The sequence below is a fragment of the Papio anubis genome, chromosome 1, assembly GCF_008728515.1.
Source record: "Papio anubis isolate 15944 chromosome 1, Panubis1.0, whole genome shotgun sequence".
Lineage (NCBI taxonomy): Eukaryota > Metazoa > Chordata > Mammalia > Primates > Cercopithecidae > Papio > Papio anubis.
This window is the reverse complement of record NC_044976.1, coordinates 141,630,419-141,650,239: the sequence shown is the minus strand read 5'-3', so window position 1 is coordinate 141,650,239 and position 19,821 is coordinate 141,630,419. Positions and strand designations below refer to the sequence as shown.

Here is a 19,821-nt window from a genome sequence, read left to right as displayed (position 1 = left end):
TTGAAGTAAAAAAAAGAGAAAGGACACAGGAGACAACACCAACGTGTCTTGTGAGTGTGATGCAGATCATAACTCCTTGAAGAAAAAGTCAGCATTGACTGGAGTAGTTGGGGGAACTTATGTAGTTCTTTTTTGTTTGTTTGTTTGTTTGTTTTTGAGAAAGGACCTCATTCAGTCACCCAGGCTGGAGTGCAATGGTGTGGTCAGAGCTCGCTGCAGCCTCCATCTCCTAGGCTCAAGCAATCCTCCTGCCTCAGCCTCCTGAGTAGCTGGGACTACAGACATGCACCACCACACCTGGCTAATTTTTAACTTTTTTTTTAGAGATGCATTCTCCTCCCATTGCCCATGCTGGTCCCAAACTCCTGGCCTGAAGCAGTCCTCCTGCCTTGGCCTCCCAAAGTGGTAGGATTATAGGCATGAGCCACCATGCCTGGCCTAGAACTAGATCTTGATCTATGGCAAAACTTGACCAGGAGGAATGTAGGGAAGGATATTCGAGGTTGAGAGAAGACAGCCTGAGTGCAGATGTCCTTTATATTTGTAATATCCACAGTGGCTAGTGAGCTGAAACATTGCTTTCGTGAATTTTATTAAATTAGGTATTCTCATTTAATACATAGAATTACTTTTTCAAACGTGTGGGTGAAAGTACTAATCAGAAAGATTCCTAAATAGCTTAGCTTAAGACTGTGGCTCTCTTAGGATAAAAATCCATCCCAGAACGTTTTGCATGTTGCTTTTTTTTTGAGACGCAGCCTTGCTCTGTCGCCCAGGCTGGAGTGCAGTGGCGCGATCTTGGCTCACTGCAACCTTTGCCTCCCGGGTTCAAGCGATTCTCCTGCCTCAGCCTCTCGAGTAGCTGGAATTACAGGCACATGCCACCATGCCTGGCTAATTTTTGTATTTTTAGTAGAGACAGGGTTTCACCATGTTGGCCAGACTGGTCTCGAACTCCTGATCTCAAGTGATCCATGCTCCTGAGCCTCCCAAAGTGCTGAGATTACAGGTGTGAGCCGCCATGCCTGGCCCTTTTACATGTTTTTGTTCCTTAACATGTGTTTTAAAGACCATTAGAAGGGCGGATCCTATTTTTTTCAAATTGTCTTTTGAAAATAATTTTGAGACGATATTCTGCTCTTTTAAGACATATTTTTTCCTGTTTTTTTTTTTTTTTGAGACCGAATCTCACTCTTTCGCCCAACCCGGAGTGCAGTGGCGCGATCTCAGCTCACTGCAACCTCTGCCTCCCGGATTCACGCCATTCTCCTGCCTCAGCCTCCCGAGTAGCTGGGACTACAGGCGCCCAACACCGCACCTGGCTAATTGTTTTGTATTTTTAGTAGAGACGGGGTTTTATCATCTTAGTGAGGATGGTCTTGATCTCCTGACCTCATGATCCACCCGTCTCGGCTTCCCAAAGTGCTGGGATTACAGGCGTGAACCACTGCGACCAGCCCTTTTTCTTGGTTTTATTTTTTCATTACATTTTTTTTTTTGATTTTTAGTGAATTATATAGTTTTTCCGCTATCACCACAAAAGGTTTTATAACATTTCCAACACACTAAAAAGTTTTCTCATGCCCATTTGTGGCTAATCTCCACTCCCACCCTAGGGCCCCTAGCAACCACTGATCTTGCTGTCTCTGTAGTTTGCTATTTCTAAACTGGTTAGCTTTAATGATAAAATCAGTACACAGCAGAAGCTCAGAAAATAATCTGTTTAGTGATGAAAATATCTAAAGTTTTCCTTTGTGTAAGTCGAGAGTTCACTAACCATTGTGATACATGAGCTAAGAATGATTTTTTTTTTTGAGATGGAGTCTTACTCTGTCTCCCAGGCTGGAGTGCAGTGGGACGATCTCAGCTCACTGCAGTCTCCGCCTCCTGGGTTCAAGTGATTCTCATGCCTCAGCCTCCTGAGTATCTGGGACTACAGGCACACGCCACCATACCCGGCTAATTTTTGTATTTGTAGTGGAGACGGGGTTTCACCATGTTGGCCAGGCTGGCCTCAAACTCCTGGCCTCAATTGATCTGCCTGCCTTGGCCTCCCAGAGTGTTGGGATTACAGGCGTGAGCCACTGCACCCAGCTGAATTTGACTTTTAAGGAAAGGTTTCGACCGGGCGGGGTGGCTCATACCTGTGATCCCAGCACTTTGGGAGGCCGAGTTAAGTGGATCCCCTGAGGTCAGGAGTAGGTAGGAGAATCTCTTGAATCTGGGAGGTGGAGGTTGCAGTGAGCTGAGATCATGCCACTGTACTCCAGCCTGGGTGACAAGAGTGAGACTCCATCTCAAAAAAAAAAAAAAAAAAGAAAGAAAGAAAAAGAAAAGTTTTCATTCATAATCAGTCAAGAAAAATCATATTTTTGTGTCAAACTTAGATACTCTTTTTAGCTATACGTAATCTTCAAAAAGATATAATTGTGTTTATCATTAACATAGCTGGTTTGTCCCTTTAGGACAGTGATTGTTCATGGATTTACCCTTGGAGAAAAGGGAGAAAAGATGTCCAAGTCTCTTGGGAATGTCATTCATCCTGATGTTGTCGTTAATGGAGGACAGGTAGGTGATTCTCTAAAATGTATTTTATTTTCGTTTTAAGGATCTTAAATTGGCAGCCAAAGCCCTTAAGATAGTTACTTCAATGTAAAAATAAAAACTATCTTTTATATTCTCAAATAACACATGATTTTAATGAAAAAGGCAGAGGCTGGGATTGTGGTCCTTTTACCTCATTTCAGGCCTGACTCTCCAGTTAGGTCCCAAACCATGCTGTTCCTTCTTCTTCTTCTTTTTTTTCTTTTTTTTTTTGAGACAGTCTCGCTCTGTCGCCCAGGCTGGAGTGTAGCGGTGCGACTTCAGCTCACTGCAAGCTCTGCCTCATGGGTTCACGCCATTCTCCTGCCTCAGTCTCCCGAATAGCTGGGACTGCAGGCTCCCGCCACCACGCCCGGCTAATCTTTTGTATTTTTAGTAGAGACGGGGTTTCACCGTGTTAGCCAAGATGGTCTTGATCTCCCGACCTCGTGATCCGCCCGCCTCGGCCTCCCAAAGTGCTGGGATTACAGGTGTGAACCACTGCACCTGGCCTTTTTTAATTGTCTAAGAGCCTTTAAAATGTATAGATCCTTTTGTGATTCGTAAGTGTGATGATTGGGTTTTCACACTATTGTGTGAGGTATGCCTCCCTCAAACCTTGTTACAGTGTTGGCACATTACTGTCTGAAGTGGAAAAAAAATGTGCGAAGTGTAATTGTATAGTTAAATGGAAATGATAAAAGAAAAAATGAGATTACAACTTCTAAGTGCACATTTCATTATTATGTTGTTGAAAATTATACATTTTAAAGCAGGTCCTAAATGTACATCAAATCTGAGGTTGCTGATAATTTGGGGGGGGTTTTGGAGCTGCTTTTGTGAAATAAATCGTTTGTCTGTTTTTTTAATTTTTTATTTTTTAACTCCTGTGGCTTTTTACTGCCCTCCTAACATCCTGTAACCATTCATTGTTTTGTATACAGAGTTGCTAGGAAATAGTGAAAGGAAAAGCAGGCCTTCCTCTTCCCCTCCCTTATTGTAGAGACCTCCCTGGCACTGCTGTGTGTCTAACTGCCAGCTGTAATAGATGGAAACAGATATGACCAGGGAAGAGATTAGGTATGAGCATTTGTGCGTTGAACAAAATTGCAGAGCACCCTCTTCCTTTTTCCAGTTTTTTTTTTTGTAGATACAGCCTAATTTGAGATTGTTAGCCTGCATTTCATTACAATGCTAGTATAGTTTGTATTTGTATTGTGCTCAAAAATTTCTGAATAGGAGCTTTACCTAAAACATCTGTTCAGCTAATTGGAATTGAAAGCCATTGTGTTTATATATTTTTTCTCAATGGAAAGGATCAAAGCAAAGAGCCTCCCTATGGCGCTGATGTCCTTCGCTGGTGGGTAGCTGATTCCAATGTCTTCACCGAAGTTGCAATCGGCCCATCCGTGCTCAATTCTGCCAGAGATGATATTAGCAAGGTTAGAACCATTATTCTTCCTATTTCTAAAGGACAGGTTTGCCAAATCTGTGTTTTAAAAAATGAGACACATTTTGTTTGGCACTGAAAAAACTGAATGAAAATGAGTTCTCCATATATTGTGAGCTTTTAAAAATCTCCTGTGTTGGCCGGGCATGGTGGCTCATGCCTGTAATCCCAGCACTTTGGGAGGCCGAGGTGGGTGGATCACGAGGTCAGGAGTTCGAGACCAGCCTGGCCAACATAGTGAAATCCCGCCTCTACTAAAAATAAAAAATTAACTGGGTGTGGTGGCACATGCCTGTAGTCCCAGCTACTTGGGAGGCTGAGGCAGGAGAATCGCTTGAACCCAGGAGGTGGAGGTTGCAGTGACCTAAGATCCCACCACTGGACTCCAGCCTGGTGACAGCGTGAGACCTCGTCTCAAAAAAAAAAGTCTTGTGTTAATTTATTTGTTTCAAAACATTGGTAGTAATACCAGTAACTTTATGTAATTTGTATGTAATATCCTTTATATTTTATTAATATAATATATAAAATGTATAGCATAGTATAGATTATATTAATTTTGTATATTTATGTACTCAATAACCTTTCACATTTTTCCATGTATCTTTATTTTCACCTGTGAAGCAAGTGAAATAACATTATTCTGACCCACACACATGAATAAACTGGGCTACTGAAAGGTGATTCGTCCTAACGTAATAAAGAAATGTAATGAAAATTCAGTCGTTAGGCATAAAAATCCTGTGGTTGTTTCTATAATTGGGCTATTGGAATAAGAGTTTGTTGTGTACTTTTTGTCTTTTATTTTTTTACATTTGTAGTGTTATTTGGAATGATAGTAAAAATACCCCATTAAGAAAATGACAAGAGTTGGATGAATCCAACTTAATTACAGAGTAAAAGCATAACTTTTCAGTGAACATTGAAGGCATCATTAAATTTTTTTAACTGCATATATTTTCCTCCTATGAATAGCTTAGGAATACACTCCGCTTTCTTTTGGGAAATGTGGCTGATTTCAACCCAGAAACAGATTCCATCCCTGTTAACGATATGTATGTCATAGACCAGTATATGCTACATTTACTGCAGGATTTGGCAAACAAGGTAAATGTAAATTAATAAACTTCTGGAAACTAGAAATATCAGCACTATTTTAGGTTAAAATTTTAGTTTTATCTCAGTGGAACAGACCTTGCTGGAAATAGTAACTATAGCACTCTTGAAAAGGTTATGCTTGCTAAATTCCACACATTCCCAGGTTGGCCTTAGGTATAAAGTGTTATCATATCTTTTGAGTTTCTTAAAAGATTAGAGAAATATGTCCAGACCAGATTTTTCTCTTACAATTAGCTCTATTTCTCCAACAAGAAGGAATAAAGTGGAGTCATACTTTATTTATCTGCAGATGTGCTTCTCGTAATAAAGTACAGAAATAACCAAAATGACTATTCCTATTTGTCTCATAAGATATTTGCTCATTTTTATATAGACTTAAGTAATTTGTGTTTTCTGGCTAGGCGCAGAAGCTTACACCTATAAATCCTACCACTTTGGGTGGCCAAGGTGGGAGGATTCCTTAAGGCCAGGAGTTCAAGACCAGCCTGGGCAACAGAGCGGGAACCCATCTCTACAGAAGTTTTAAAAATTAGCCAGGCGTGTTAGCGAGTGCATGTAGTCCCAGCTCCTTGGGAGGCTGAGGCAGGAGGATCGCTTGAGCTCAGGGTTTTGAGGCTGCAGTGAGCTGTGATTGTGCCATTGCACTCCAGCCTGATTGACAGAGTGAGACCCTGTCTTTAAAAAAAAAAAACAAAATGGTGTTTTCTCACAATTGGAAATGTATTTGCATTAGTGCACCCTTAAGTCAGAGTGTACATACCAGTTTTGCCCAATCAAAAATAAATGAGGCATCAGTGAAGGAACACTAATGAATTGTTGGTAACTTCCACTGTTTGCTGTTGTAAAACTGGTGTGATTTTATTATTTACAATCTCATTCTTTCCTTGATTAATGTTCTTTCGTAGTTCTCAGAGTAAAATAGTATTTTCTGAGTGTAGTCAAATGTGTTTTCCAGAAATGACATTTTGAAGATTCCCAGGAGTTCTTGCATATTGCCTGTTTTGTATTTGTCTCTTTGAAATATATTTTTGAAATGAGCATATTTTGCTTGTGATGACTTAACATTTTCATTTGCCTGTCTCAGCTTCCGAATTTATTTTGACTTTGTTCCCTAGATTACCGAATTATACAAACAATATGATTTTGGAAAAGTTGTTCGGCTGTTACGGACATTTTATACCAGAGAGCTCTCTCACTTTTATTTCAGTATAATCAAAGATAGGTATGTATGACTAAATATTAAAATGCTTAACAATGGCCAGGCATGGTGACTCATGCCTGTAATCCCAGCACTTTGGGAGGCCGAGGCGGGTGGATCACATGAGGCCGGGAGTTCGAGACCAGCCTGGCAAACATGGCAAAACCCTGTGTCTACTAAAAATACAAAAAATAACTGGGCATGGTGGTACATGCCTGTAATCCAAGCTACTCAGGAGACCGAGGCACGGGAATCGCTTGAACCTGGGAGGCGGAGGTTGCAATGAGCGGAGATTGCGCCGCTGCACTCCAGCCTGGGCTACAGAGCAAGACGTCGCCTCAGAAAACAACAACAACAAAACCTCGGCAACTATTTTTTGAGTGTCTACTTGTGTTTGGCAACCGTCGGGGATTCAGTGATGAGCACAACGGGCAGTGTTGTGCAGTTATTAAGACTGGGCTCCGGAGTCAAGCCTGAGTATAAAGGTTTGCCCTCCCGCTTACTAGCTTTCTGATTTGGGGCAACTTATTCTGTAATCTATTTCTTCATCTGTAAAATGAGTATAATAATACTTACCTCGTGATCGAGAAGGAAAAGCAATAATGTGCTTAACGCTGTGCTTGATAAAGTGTTCAAAAAATCATCACTGCTAGTATCAGATGATGAACATAATACTTGTTCTCAGGCGTTCTCAGATCCTGAGGGGAAGAGAGAGATATGTATGTGCAATTATATGGTAACAGTATATAATATTAGCAGTATCCTTGTAGAAGAGGGCTGGATGCCAAGTCTTCATCTGTTGCTCCAGTGGGCAGGTGATGGTCCTATCTTTATGATAATGAGTCCAGTCTGAGGTGTTAGCCTCAGCCTGTCAGCACCCCAAGGACCTTGCACATAGGGATTCTAACTCCTACTCCTTCCCTTAAAACACTAATAGCATTGTAGTGGGTAGGAGCCACATGTGAAATACCGTCAACTAACTTATTCATAGTCCTTTAATATGGTAGTCTAGACTCTGCTTGTCATCCACCTGAGAGACAGAATGAGATAGCTAGCCATGAGTGCTTTCGAGGAGGTGGGTACACCTGGACGGAGTGAAATTGTAGGAGAGTGTATCGTATTCTTTAAGTAGAAGATGATTAGAACCATAAGATTAGCCACTAGGGATAAACTCAACCTGAGGCAGGTCCTATTTTGGTGACCATCATGTGTAAAGTATTGTCAACTGCTGAATAAGTTGTTCTTGTTCAGGCTCTATTGTGAAAAGGAAAATGACCCCAGACGACGCTCTTGTCAGACTGCATTAGTTGAAATTTTGGATGTAATAGTTCGTTCTTTTGCTCCCATTCTTCCTCACCTGGCTGAAGAGGTGTTCCAGCACATACCTTATATTAAAGGTAAGGACTACTTTGTTTATTCTCTTAATGAGAAAGAGCCCTGATAAAGGTGCAACTTCTAATTTTATCTGCTCCATAAAAGGGGCACTTATCCATTTACAGTGAGTGCTCTGTGACAGTATATCTTGGTCATGTATTTGTTTCTGCACCTATTTGTAGAGGAGTAGAGTAAATTTCAGAATTCTGTGTTTTCTGAAATGTATTAGCAGCTTGACTGTGTTGAGAAATCACTTTTTTCCTTAAATACCTTTATAAATGTTCTGAAATGGCCAGGTGTGGTGGCTGACGCCTGTAATCCCCACACTTTTGGAGGCTGAGGTGGGTGGATCGCTTGAGGTCAGGAATTCAAAACTAGCCAGGCCAACATGGCGAAACCCCATCTCTACTGAAATGAGCCGGGCATGGTGGTGGCGGGCGCCTATAGTCCCAGCTACTTGGGAGGCTGAAGTAGGAGAATTGCTTGAACTCAGGAGATGGAAGTTGCTGTGAGCCAAGATCATGCCACTGTACTTCAGCCTGGGTGACAGCACAAAACTCCTTCTGGGGAAAAAAAAAAAAAGTTCTGAAATATATTTTAGGTTATATTAAAACAAAATATAGTGCTTTTAGTGAGTATTATATGATAGTTGTAGAAAGAGGGGGAAGTCACTTATAATCTTACTACTGATAGCTGTTAATATTGGGATATTTCTATATTATTTTTTTCTAAGCATCCTTTTTTTTCTTTGAGCTCTTATTATATATTTTCTCTTTTGTTTAAATATAGCAAATATTTTCCAATGCTGATAGAAATGTTTTGTAAATAATTAGGATGGCTCCATAATATTTCATCACTTGATTACCGTAAATAACAATTCTTATTTCCCATTAATGGTAAATATTTAATGGTTAGAGTTTCATGTACAGCTTAGGATGTTTGTAAAGCAGTTTACTGTTTTTGTTCTTCTGAAGAGCCCAAGAGTGTTTTCCGTACTGGGTGGATTAGTACTAGTTCTATCTGGAAGAAGCCCGGGTTGGAAGAAGCTGTGGAGAGTGCGTGTGCAATGCGAGATTCATTTCTCGGAAGCATCCCTGGCAAAAATGCAGCTGAGTACAAGGTTATCATAGTGATAGAACCTGGACTGCTTTTCGAGATAATAGAGGTATGCAGCAATATGTCCCTTTTGAAATGGTGTTAGTATCATAGAGCTTTGCCTGAAATTTGCTTTTAAAATGTGTCTACATTAAAAAAAAATTAATTTAGAAATTAGGGTTTGTCTTCTGATCCTGATATTATCACTGATTCTTTGTTTCCTACTTCACCATGTTCTTTTCCATGTCTTGTAAAACATGTTCTATGCATGTAACACGTATATGTTATTGTGTAGGGACAGGGAAGCAATAAATAAAGTTCTGTTTCAAATCAAAGGCCTCAGGACTATTTAGAAGACAGGTGACATATAAATTCATCATGATCGCCTTCGAATGTATAAAAATTGGGAGTTTTGTATTAAAGGTCCGGTTTCCTGAGAATTTCATCCATCTGGACCAGATTCAAAACAAACCCAAAAAGAGTTTCCATTTTTATTTTGTGAAATCTGGAGAAAATTCATTTTATCCAGCAAGTTACCACATATATTTCAAAGCATTTATCCTGTTTTTATTTCCAGAAGGGCCATCAGAATTTTCTTCTTGGGATTTTTAGGGTTGATTGGCCAGATTGGTTTATAGCTTCACATAATGATGTGATTTTTCTCCAGTCTAAATGCTTAAGAAGAGAATTGTCAATGAATATAATTTTTTTTTCCATGAGGCATTTTATTTGTAAATATATGTATTACATCCCTAGAAAAAGAATCCCAGGATTTTCCCTCCTGTGCGTTTTCATCTTGCTTCTTCATGGTCCATGATGCCAGCTGAGGTTGTCGGTACAATGAAACCAAACTGGCGGGATGGAAGCAGAATTATTTTGCCATTTTTCTAGATCTTTGAGTTGCACATCAAATCTGGGGCTGATCACTCCATACTTGTTTAGCCTGCCTGTGAGGTTCACAACAGTTTTCCCAGCTCTGTGATCATCAGTGATTTCAGATTTGCCAATGTAACCATGCTTCATCATCACAGTGAGAAACCGGATGATGACTTTGGAGCGTGGCCTAAAGCCTGGCTTTTGCCTCTCTTTTGGCACTGTTGGTGCTCTCGAGAGCATCAGCCAGGACATTCATGTGCACCATCGTGGCGGTGCAGAAAGATGGTGGAAAGAGCCATTTTTAAAAAGTTTTATTAGTGTCAGTTTTCTAAAAAATACCCATCTCATTTTGTATGGTAAGCTCAATTTAAATTTTTAATGATGTGATTAGCGTGATTAAGATTTGAGCTTGAAATAGCTAGTAGGTATAATAGATGAGATGTTCACATTTTAAAATTTAAAACTTGGGAAGCTGTTCATTTTACAAGCGAGGAAGTGAGGACTGCTGATGCTATGACCTACCCAGGGTAACACAGCCTAGTCCTGGCCTTTTTTCCTGCATACTATGTTTCCTTTGACTTCAGTCTTTCTAAGTAATAAACTGAAAAGAACAGCTTGTTTGGATCAATCTTTATTGGAAAAAATACTTTGGGATTTTCAAAAACATGAATGTGTTTTCCTTAGGAATCATACCAAGTAGCTGTCAGATGGAGTCCTGGTTCCATCCGTTACTAATTGTATAAACTTGTTAAAACCGAATTCATCTCTTTGAGTCTCCTGTTTCTCATGGACTCTCATTTTTAAAGGAATGTCTGTGTTGGTTAGCTTAAAAACTCACTTTGAAGATCAAAATTACAGAGTAAAGTGTGTTCATCAGACAAATTCAGTCTACTTCAGAAGCGTTCTGTGTGTTGTTCAGATTGCCACGATCAGTGTACATTACTAAAAGCAGGTACCTGTTGAGATAGTATTTTAGCTCCTCACCCAATGATACATGAAAAAAAAAAAAAAGGCTTTGAGGCTGGCAGACCTGGGCTTGACCTGCAGTTCCACCACTTACTGGTTGAGAATCTTGGGCAAGTTAACCTCTCTTTGCTTGTTTCTTCATTTGTAAAGTGAGGATAATAAACACTATATAGGTTTTTTTGTGTGTATGCGACAATTAGAAATAAGAGACATTATAGGATCTAGCAAAGTGAAGTGCCTGGCATTCTCAATAAATACTGTTGATGGACATTTTTAGTTAAAACCTTTTATACTAATTAGGATTGATGCATTTAATGGTATTTGCGCAGGATGCAATGGTATACCAAAAGGTTCCTCTCTAAACATGAGAATTTATAGTGTCTCTTTTTATAACCTCAGTTTATGGTAAAAATTTAACATAAACTGTAACTTTCACATGCTTTCTTACAGATGCTGCAGTCTGAAGAGACTTCCAGCACCTCTCAGTTGAATGAATTAATGATGGCTTCTGAGTCAACTTTACTGGCTCAGGAACCACGAGAGATGACTGCAGATGTAATTGAGCTTAAAGGGAAATTCCTCATCAACTTAGAAGGTAAGAAGGAGGTGAAAGTAACAAGTAACATCTGGAGAATTGAATAACTCTGGGTCATCTCCAACTTCCCATGGACTAGATTGATTCTAAAGGTAGATATGTACTTAGAATACGTCTTTCTGTGGAAATAATATAAACAATTGCCAAGTTTCTAAGCCCGCTGTTAAAAGTATCTTGCCTGATGATCTTGGGAACTGAGGGCTAGGGACTGAAGAGGGAGAGAGATTTTCTTTCTGTCCTTTAAATAAATAATGGTCATTTTATATGAAGTTTATGTTAGTCTGACTTGCTCCCATTCCCTTTTGTGTCCCCCTGCTTTGATACTTAGTACCCCAGTACTGGCCCAGTCCTGCCCACTGTTCCCCAGTGTTGATTCTAAAATTTCCTATTATGTGTACCCCAGATTAAAATATTTAGCCATTCTTGTGAGGGATTAAGGAGGAAGTTTTATTGAGCTCATTCTAATGATGGTATCTCATAAGCAAGCATTTTGTCAATATTTGTTTTATAGAAGATTTTAAAAGTCAACCTGGTTCATCTTCATTGGTGGAGGTAGAGTTGCATTAATAAAGAAAAATAGGCCGGGTGCGGTGGCTCACTCCTGTAATTCCAGCACTTTGGGAGGCCGAGGCAAGGTGGATTGTGAGGTCAGGAGATTGAGACCATCCTGGCTAACATGGTGAAACCCCATCTCTACTAAAAATACAAAAAATTAGCTGTACGTGGCGGCATGCGCCTGTACTCCCAGCGAGGCTGAGGTAGGAGAATGGCGTGAACCTGGGAGGCGGAGCTTGCAGTGAGCCGAGATCACACCACTGCACTCCAGGCTGGGCAACAGAGCGAGACTCCGTCTCAAAAAAAAAAAAAAAGAAAAATAAGCAGGTATCTTGGCAAAGGTTATGCTGCTTGTGTTTTTCATAGCTTTTTGGTACCAGGAGATGGGAAGCTAACTTACAGGCAGCAGTTCAAATTTGGGCTTGGCAGCATAGACCATGTAGTAAAAGTTCTGGCTAAATTTACTTTGTATAATTTTTTCTTTCCTTTTTTTTGAGACAGAGTTTTGCTCTTGTCACCCAGGCTGGAGTACAATGGCGCAATCTTGGCTCACGGCAACCTCCGCCTCCCAGGTTCAAGCGATTCTTCTGCCTCAGCCTCCCAAGTAGCTGAGATTACAGGCGCCCGCCGCCACACCCGGCCAATTTTTGTATTTTTAGTAGAGACAGGGTTTCACCATGTTGGTCAGGCTGGTCTCGAACTCCTGACCTCAGGTGATCCACCTGCCTCGGCCCCCCAAAGTGCTGGGATTACAGGCGTGAGCCACCGTGCCCAGCCATGTAATGTTAATATACTCTTTGTACAATGACTAGATTACTTTTATATTTTTATCAGTCCGAAGTCTAAGAGTATTAATTGTGGAGATATTTTTGGTTCCTTCTGTCCCATGAGAAATTTTGAGTGAGGACGCCATAGTTGTCACTATAATTTTAAAAATTCTTAGTCATGTATGTAGCTGGAGAGGCAGTGTCATTCATCAGAACTATATCCAGATTTAACAGCTAGAAAGTCTGCTCTGCCTGAGTAGATGTAGAACTCGGTGACTTGGGAGATGTCAGTTAATCTCAGAGTCACGGGGTCTCTAATTCCTCAGCTCTCTTCAGTTGTCGAGTTGTATGATCCCATTATCTTGGCTATATATGTAATGGGGCAAATGGGGAAGTGTCTAACAAGCTTTACCAAGGCAGGACAGAAGACTGAAAAAGAAGCCTCTGCTAAACCAATTAAGAAACAGTGTTACAAGTTGAATGCCTATCAGAAATTCTCTTCATGTATTTTTTTATAGGTGGTGATATTCGTGAAGAGTCTTCCTATAAAGTAATTGTCATGCCGACTACGAAAGAAAAATGCCCTCGTTGTTGGAAGTATACAGCGGAGTCTTCAGATACACTCTGTCCTCGATGTGCAGAAGTTGTTAGTGGAAAATAGTATTAACAGCTCACTTGAGCAAGAACCCTCCTGACAGTACTGGCTAGAAGTTTAGATGGATTATTTACAATATTGGAAAGAAAGCCAAGATTTAGGTAATGAGTGGATGAGTAAATGGTGGAGGATGGTCAAAATCAGAATTATAAAAGAAGTATTTCCTGTAACTATAGAAAGAATTATGTATATATATATGCAGAAATATATATATGTGTGTGTGTATCTGTGGATGGATATATATATATCTTCCTATATATATCCATAATGGACTTATTCAGAACATAGATATGTATTCAGCTTGTCTTCAAATATGGCCGAGCAGAAAATGTTTTATATTTTATAAATCTTTTGACTCAGTATTTAAATTCTATCACACTGAAAATAAAGGCATTCTGGAAAAGTACTGACTGATGTTGGTGCAGAAGTTGTCAATAGCAAGTAAAAGAAGTAGAGTTTTGAAAGGGAATGGCGAAGGCGTGTTTCCCTTAAGAGGTGAAGGGTCATATCATTCTTCCTGTTAGTGAACATCAACCTTTTCAGAATAGCTAGTTTTTGGGGTTGGATTAGAAAGAAAATAATCACCACATATGTTACTCAAGAGAGGAAGAAATCTCTTAATACTTATGAATGTTTAGGAAACAACATGAAAGCTGAAAATTTATTTCACTAATATACATAAGTTCACAACAATGGACAGAAAATAGCAATATATACAGAATTTCACTACTTACAGTACATTACAATAGAGAAAGCATTTTATAAACAATTCAGTATTGGATTAAAATCTTTTAAGGATGCCTAATTCTATTCAGCAGGAATCTAACTTGGTAGACACCCAGCAAACCCATTCCTATCAGGGTGAGAGGGCTTTTGCTGTTGCTATAGTGTACTGTAAAAATATTTGTCCCTTATAAATGAAATGGACCACAGCAACTTCTGAATGAACATTACATTCAGTGTAAGTCTCATATTATTAAATTTCAGATTTTTGACTTTAGATCGCAATTGTTTTTAAAAAGCAATTTAAATGTAACAGTGTTTACTTTGACCCACAGACGAATTTTTATAATAAAGTTAAAACTTTTTTTCTGTTTGCAAAAGTATGACGCATTTAGAAGCATGGTGCTATATATCTCTTTATCTACATTTACCCTGGCCCCTCTAGTTCTACATCTAAACAGAACCTGTAATGTAGAAGTTATGATTATTTGAACACTTTGTTTTCCTTCAGCTTTATATAATTAATAAGATAAAAATGCATATTTAACATTAATGGAGAAAGTTGTGTGAGGGTAGGCATATATCTAGGGAAACACTACTGGTTATTGGCGTCTCATCAATAACTACAATAAGTGCCACACACCTTTGTTTCAGAAACCACCTGTTCTACATTAAAATCTAATTCCTTTATCATCTATGGCTCTTTGTTATTATAGAATGTCTACATAGGTATTTATTTGCCTTTCTTCCTATCAGATTTATTTATTTTAAAAGCCCTTGATAAGTAATAAAATATTTAACTGCTTTTGTTAACCATACAAGTCAGAATTCAATTTTAAAATTCTATGAAAAATTTTAGGATAACAAATCTAACTAGAGACTTAATGGTTTGTATCAGGATTCTGTGAGCCATACTTACAGCTTATTATTGTTCTCAGCAATCCCCAGATTTGATTGTCTGTTCTACTAGAGTAAGCTTAACCAGTTTTATTATCTAAAATGCTTAACAAGTGCCCCCTCCCCTCCAAGTGATGATGGGATTGAGGATTTAGTCTTTAAAAATACCTATAACTCCAAATTTCTTTGACTAGCCTCCTTAAGTTCATACTACTTTCAGTGTACTTGGAAAAATCACAGGAAGAACTAATCTCTTAGAACACATATAACAAGGGACTGTTAATACAGAGCCGGATATGTTTACAAGAATTCTAGGATGTGTCTGGCTGGGACAGTGGAGACCCAAGCAGAGGCTGGGAGGTTGGACTAGCCCTTTCCAATGCTGCTACTCTATAAAATGTATGTCTCAGTCAGACTCACAGGCCCCCATCCCAAATACTCAAGACATCTTAACCATTTATCTTGTAAGATTTTAAGTTTGATAGTTACTTAACAGTAATTACTAAATTTTAGCCAGTTAAATTCTTGTTTGGATGTGCTCTTTTAGCTCAAAAAACAAGATTTGTTTTTCTTTATATCCCTGAAGGACATACTCCTCAACTTTGCATGATTACTATAGTTGGCTTCTTAAGGGGAAGTGAAGAAACAAACTTCTGTATCACAATGACTTACTATGAATAATAATTGTGATCCATGACACATACCCATAATTACACTGTAGGGCTACATTCTAAAAATATACCATAATAAATACTTGGTATTTGTAGAGCTCAAAGCACTCTTTTACAGAGTTTTGGTTAGTTTGGTTTTTTCTTTTTCTTTTTTTTTTTTTTTTTTTTTTTTCAGGGTCTGCCTATATTGCCGAGGATGGCCTCAAACTCCTGGGCTCAAGCGATCGTCCTGCAGCCTCCCAAGTAGCTATAGTTTGGTTTTAGTCAGTAAATATTTAGCACTTGGACTGCTCTAGGCACTATAGGGTACAAAATTAGTTGTATTTTATCCTCTCATCCCAGCTGTGAGGTAGGTTTGCTAAAGCTGTAATATCACTAAGTAGTTTTTTCAATACTGTTCCCAAGATAACAATTAGCAAATCCCAGAAGCATTTCTAAACACTTGTAGGAAAAATAAAGTTGGACTTAAAATTTTTAGTATCCTTGCCTTTTTTTTTTTTTTTTTTTTTACATAAGTTTTACAAGATAATACATTTTTACAGTGACCTGATGTGGATACAACTTTGTAACTTGCAAAAAGCAAATCTTAACTTACATTATAATTAATTTGCTGCATTGTACACACCTCTTATTCTCAATTTTGGCAAGTACAACAGGTTAAGGGTTCTATTTAGTGTCCCCTTCTGATGAATATGATGATCTTGAACCCATTCTTCCTCCTCAAGCATGGTCATCCTCCTCTGATGGCAACAGCAGAACCTCTGGGAAAGGAAGCTTTCAGTATCCAGAGCTCCCAGGTGGCAGCCCATGTGGGATTTGGAGCATGACAACAAAGGCATTTTCTCAACATTTACCAAAGGAGAGTGGGGTGTTTCTATACTCTACTGATGGGGACCGTACATGAACACATTTAAATTGAATTACAACAACATTTTCGATAGGAAATATAGAATCTTACAAGAACATAATCTAAATTATAATCAATTTTAAATAGCAAAGGTTAACAATAAAGCTATTTAAGTGTTTGAATTAGAAATAAACAGTAAAACATCTGTATTAATTATAACAGAGTTGATAGTTGTTTATATTTTGTCTTCAATATTAACCAAAGGAGTGGAATTTAGCCAGGGTTGTACTTTTTTAAAAGTTGTACATACTTTTATTTATTTTACAAAAGGAAAAAAAAAAAGACATACTTTCCCCATAAAATTCCAGGTCTTACTATATAAAATAACCATGCACTACTTCATGTTATAATCATAATTTTAGACTATTTCCAGTAGGTAAGTGTCATAAAGAAGGAAGAGATACGGCTTCCACAGCTTCAACGAGGTGTAAGGCTAGACCATACTGCCCATGTTTTTCTGGTAAAAGCTCGATTACTTTATTTACTAGTTTAGCTGTTGTTGCAATTGGCACTTCAGTGTTTTGAAGGTCCTGGGGGTCCTGCAAATGGGACACAAAAATAACCTATTATAGACAACTAAACAATAATTGTTACTGACTTAAGAGTTATTACATAAAAATGCTTTTCTTTGTAAGTAGGTAAATTACATTTGTCAAATTTTCTTCATAACTTATTAACTAGGCACTCAAGAAAATGACCTTTTGCCTGATCTCGATCTATTGTACTGACCATTGCTTTCAGCCAAGTACACAGTGTGGGTGGAAGTCTGGCAAGCAGCTCCATTCCTTCTTTTGTCTGGGTGTGGAGAAGCGCATGAGCCAGCCTTTGCCCCGTCAGCACCAGCAGCTGAGAGGCAAGGACCTCTTTGTCATGAACCTGTAGAATGGCCTGAAGATAGGAACATGGAGAAATAATACAGTCAGAGTGAGCAGCTGTGTTTCTTCTATAGGAATGAGGTTGCCAGTGAAGACATTCTAGTTGATTTTTGAACTGTGGCCATTTATCTTTTGATTATATACAACCAAAGATAAATCCAAATCAAACTTAGCATTTAAACCCAAATTTCTGCTCCTTGGTTAATTTTTTTTTTCTCATCACTTAATCTTTCAATTCAATATGGCTACTCAGTGTGTTGTTTTCAAACTTTTGGCAAATAAAGGGAGTTTCATGTCATGTCTATTTGAAGCCCTCTAATGGCTTCTTTTTTTTTTTTTTTTGAGATGGAGTCTCACTCTGCCACCCAAGCTGGAGTGCAGCGGTGCAATCTCAGCTCACTGCAGTCTCTACCTCCTGGGTTCAAGCGATTCTCCTGCTTCAGCCTCCCAAGTAGCTCAGATTACAGGCGTGTGCCACCACGCCCAGCTAATTTTTTGTATTTTTAGTAGAGACAGGGTTTCACCATGTTGCCCAGGCTGGTCTTGAACTCCTGACCTCAAGTGATCCACCCACCTCGGCCTCCCTAAGTGCTGAGATTGCAGGCGTGAGCCACCACGCCCAACCCCTCTAATGGCTTCTGAATACACTTAGAATAACCATGGGCTCCGAGACCTAGGATACAGCCATGGCCTGGGCCAGCCTCCCTACCTCATGCCACACTTCTTTATTCCTTGCTTACTATGGTCAGCCATACTGGCCTTTCTAGTCCTGGACCTAGTCATTCTAGTCCCCACCTCAGGGGCTTTGTAATTCTTGTCTCAAGCACTGTTCCCCCAGTTTCTGAGTAGCTGGCTGCTGCTTCTCCTTAGGGGCTCGGTTCAAATGTCACATTCTCTGCCCACTCTACTGTAGTGGCTCCTGTTTATTCATATGATCCTGTTTCTTTTTCCTTTTTAGAGATGGGGTCTCGCTATATTGCCCAGACTGGTCTCGAGCTTCTGGGCTCAAGTGATCTGCCGCCTGAGCCTTCCAAAGTGCTGAGATTACAGGTGTGAGCCACAACACCCGGCCCTCTTTATTTTCTTCATAGCACCTACCAATCAATGCAAAATTTAGCCTGCTTTTCTGCTCCTACCAGCAGACTATCAAGTTCATGAGGAAGGAACCTTGTCTGTTTTGTTTACTGCTATATCCCTGTGCATAGGGCAGGCCTGGCACACTGTAGGAATTATTTGATTATAATTTTATGTTTTAAAAAATAGTATATTGTTCTATTTTTGTACCTAGATGTTCCAACAAAAGGAAGAGCAAAAGGCTTCATTGGAGAGTCTTTATTCCAACTATCAATTTTATAACTTGAGCCCAATTAACATTCAAAGGGTCATGTTACCTCTTCTCCTAAGTGGTCAACTCCATAGTTGTATAGCTCCCCAACATAATGCCTTCTAACAACATCTTCACTAACTTGAAGGTGATGGGCTAAATCCAAAGCTAGAGCTGGCCAATCTTGGTCTTTCCCAAAAGGAGTGGGTGTGGCCTCTTCTGTGGGATCTTTGACCTTTGTGGCTGAATGTTGGGCCTGGACAGCTGCACTGACAACTTTCAATAAGAACTTGAAAATGGAAAAAGAGATACAGCAATATATTGTTACTGTTTCATTTTAAAATACCTAAATCAAAGTATTGTTAGCTTTTTTGTCACTTACAGTGGCTTTTCCATGAAATTGTTTAATTATCAAAAAAGGAACACATCATTTAAAGGTAAACAACTAGCTTTCAAGAATACTTTGAAAGTGGTCATTTTTTAAAATTTTATTTATTTATTTATTATACTTTAAGTTCTAGGGTACATGTGCACAACATGCAGGTTTGTTACATATGTATACATGTGCCATGTTGGTGTGCTGCACCCATTAACTCATCATTTGCATTAGGTATATCTCCTAATGCTATCCCTTCCCCCTCCCCCCACCTCACGATAGGCCCCTGTGTGTGATGCTCCCCTTCCTGTGTCCAAGTGACCTCATTGTTCAATTCCCACCTATGAGTGAGAACATGCGGTGTTTGGTTTTCTGTCCTTGCGATAGAAAGTGGTCATTCTTTTCAAAAGCAAGCTAGATTTTTCCTTTACTGTTTTTTTTTCCAAGAAACAAAAACAAAATCCAATAGCTGTAATTTACCTGTTGTCGTACAGAAATAAAATTTGGATCCATTTCCCCACTAGGTAATAACTGAATTGAAGTTAGGTCTTTGAAAAATGCATTTTTTCCCTAAAGAGAAAGACAGCAAGAAAACTGATGAGTGTGGATTATGAAGGGGGGAAAGGGAGAAAGATCTGTTTAAAACTTAAGTCACTTAATGGTTGATTTTCATTTCTCCTTGAACAGAAAGATTTTAGAATTCTTCCTTTAATTTTTATAACAAGTATCTAGTATGGAGTAGACAGCCTTTAAGATGATCCCCAGTGATCCCCTCCTCCTGGTATTCATGTGTCCTATAGTCTCCTCTCCTTGCA

General features: G+C 39.1%; 2 protein-coding genes and 1 non-coding gene across 4 annotated transcripts in view; 2 read left to right on the top strand and 1 right to left on the bottom strand.

Annotated features, from left to right (window-relative positions):
- Positions 1-13,639, top strand: part of IARS2 (isoleucyl-tRNA synthetase 2, mitochondrial) — a 71,262-nt gene extending 57,623 nt beyond the window's left edge. The window contains exons 16-23 of the mRNA XM_021927079.2: positions 2,466-2,568; positions 3,900-4,025; positions 5,009-5,140; positions 6,268-6,374; positions 7,602-7,747; positions 8,699-8,889; positions 11,112-11,256; positions 13,097-13,639. Of these exons, the coding sequence (XP_021782771.2) occupies positions 2,466-2,568; positions 3,900-4,025; positions 5,009-5,140; positions 6,268-6,374; positions 7,602-7,747; positions 8,699-8,889; positions 11,112-11,256; positions 13,097-13,239 (1,093 nt within the window). The 3' untranslated portion in view covers positions 13,240-13,639. The remainder of the gene's footprint in view (positions 1-2,465; positions 2,569-3,899; positions 4,026-5,008; positions 5,141-6,267; positions 6,375-7,601; positions 7,748-8,698; positions 8,890-11,111; positions 11,257-13,096) is intronic.
- On the top strand, positions 3,132-3,234 carry LOC116272474. Its single transcript, XR_004181156.1, has one exon. It is a non-coding gene; the product is annotated as a small nucleolar RNA U13 (small nucleolar RNA).
- A 241-nt stretch (positions 13,640-13,880) lies between the features above and the next one.
- Positions 13,881-19,821, bottom strand: part of RAB3GAP2 (RAB3 GTPase activating non-catalytic protein subunit 2) — a 120,831-nt gene continuing 114,890 nt past the window's right edge. Inside the window, exons 32-35 of one of the 2 annotated variants that reach the window (XM_031655598.1) lie at positions 19,487-19,576; positions 18,698-18,919; positions 17,161-17,319; positions 13,881-16,970 (exon numbers count right to left, since the gene is read on the bottom strand). In XM_031655598.1, the coding sequence (XP_031511458.1) occupies positions 16,815-16,970; positions 17,161-17,319; positions 18,698-18,919; positions 19,487-19,576 (627 nt within the window). In that variant the 3' untranslated portion in view covers positions 13,881-16,814. The remainder of the gene's footprint in view (positions 16,971-17,160; positions 17,320-18,697; positions 18,920-19,486; positions 19,577-19,821) is intronic. The other variant, XM_031655599.1, reaches the window with a different exon arrangement.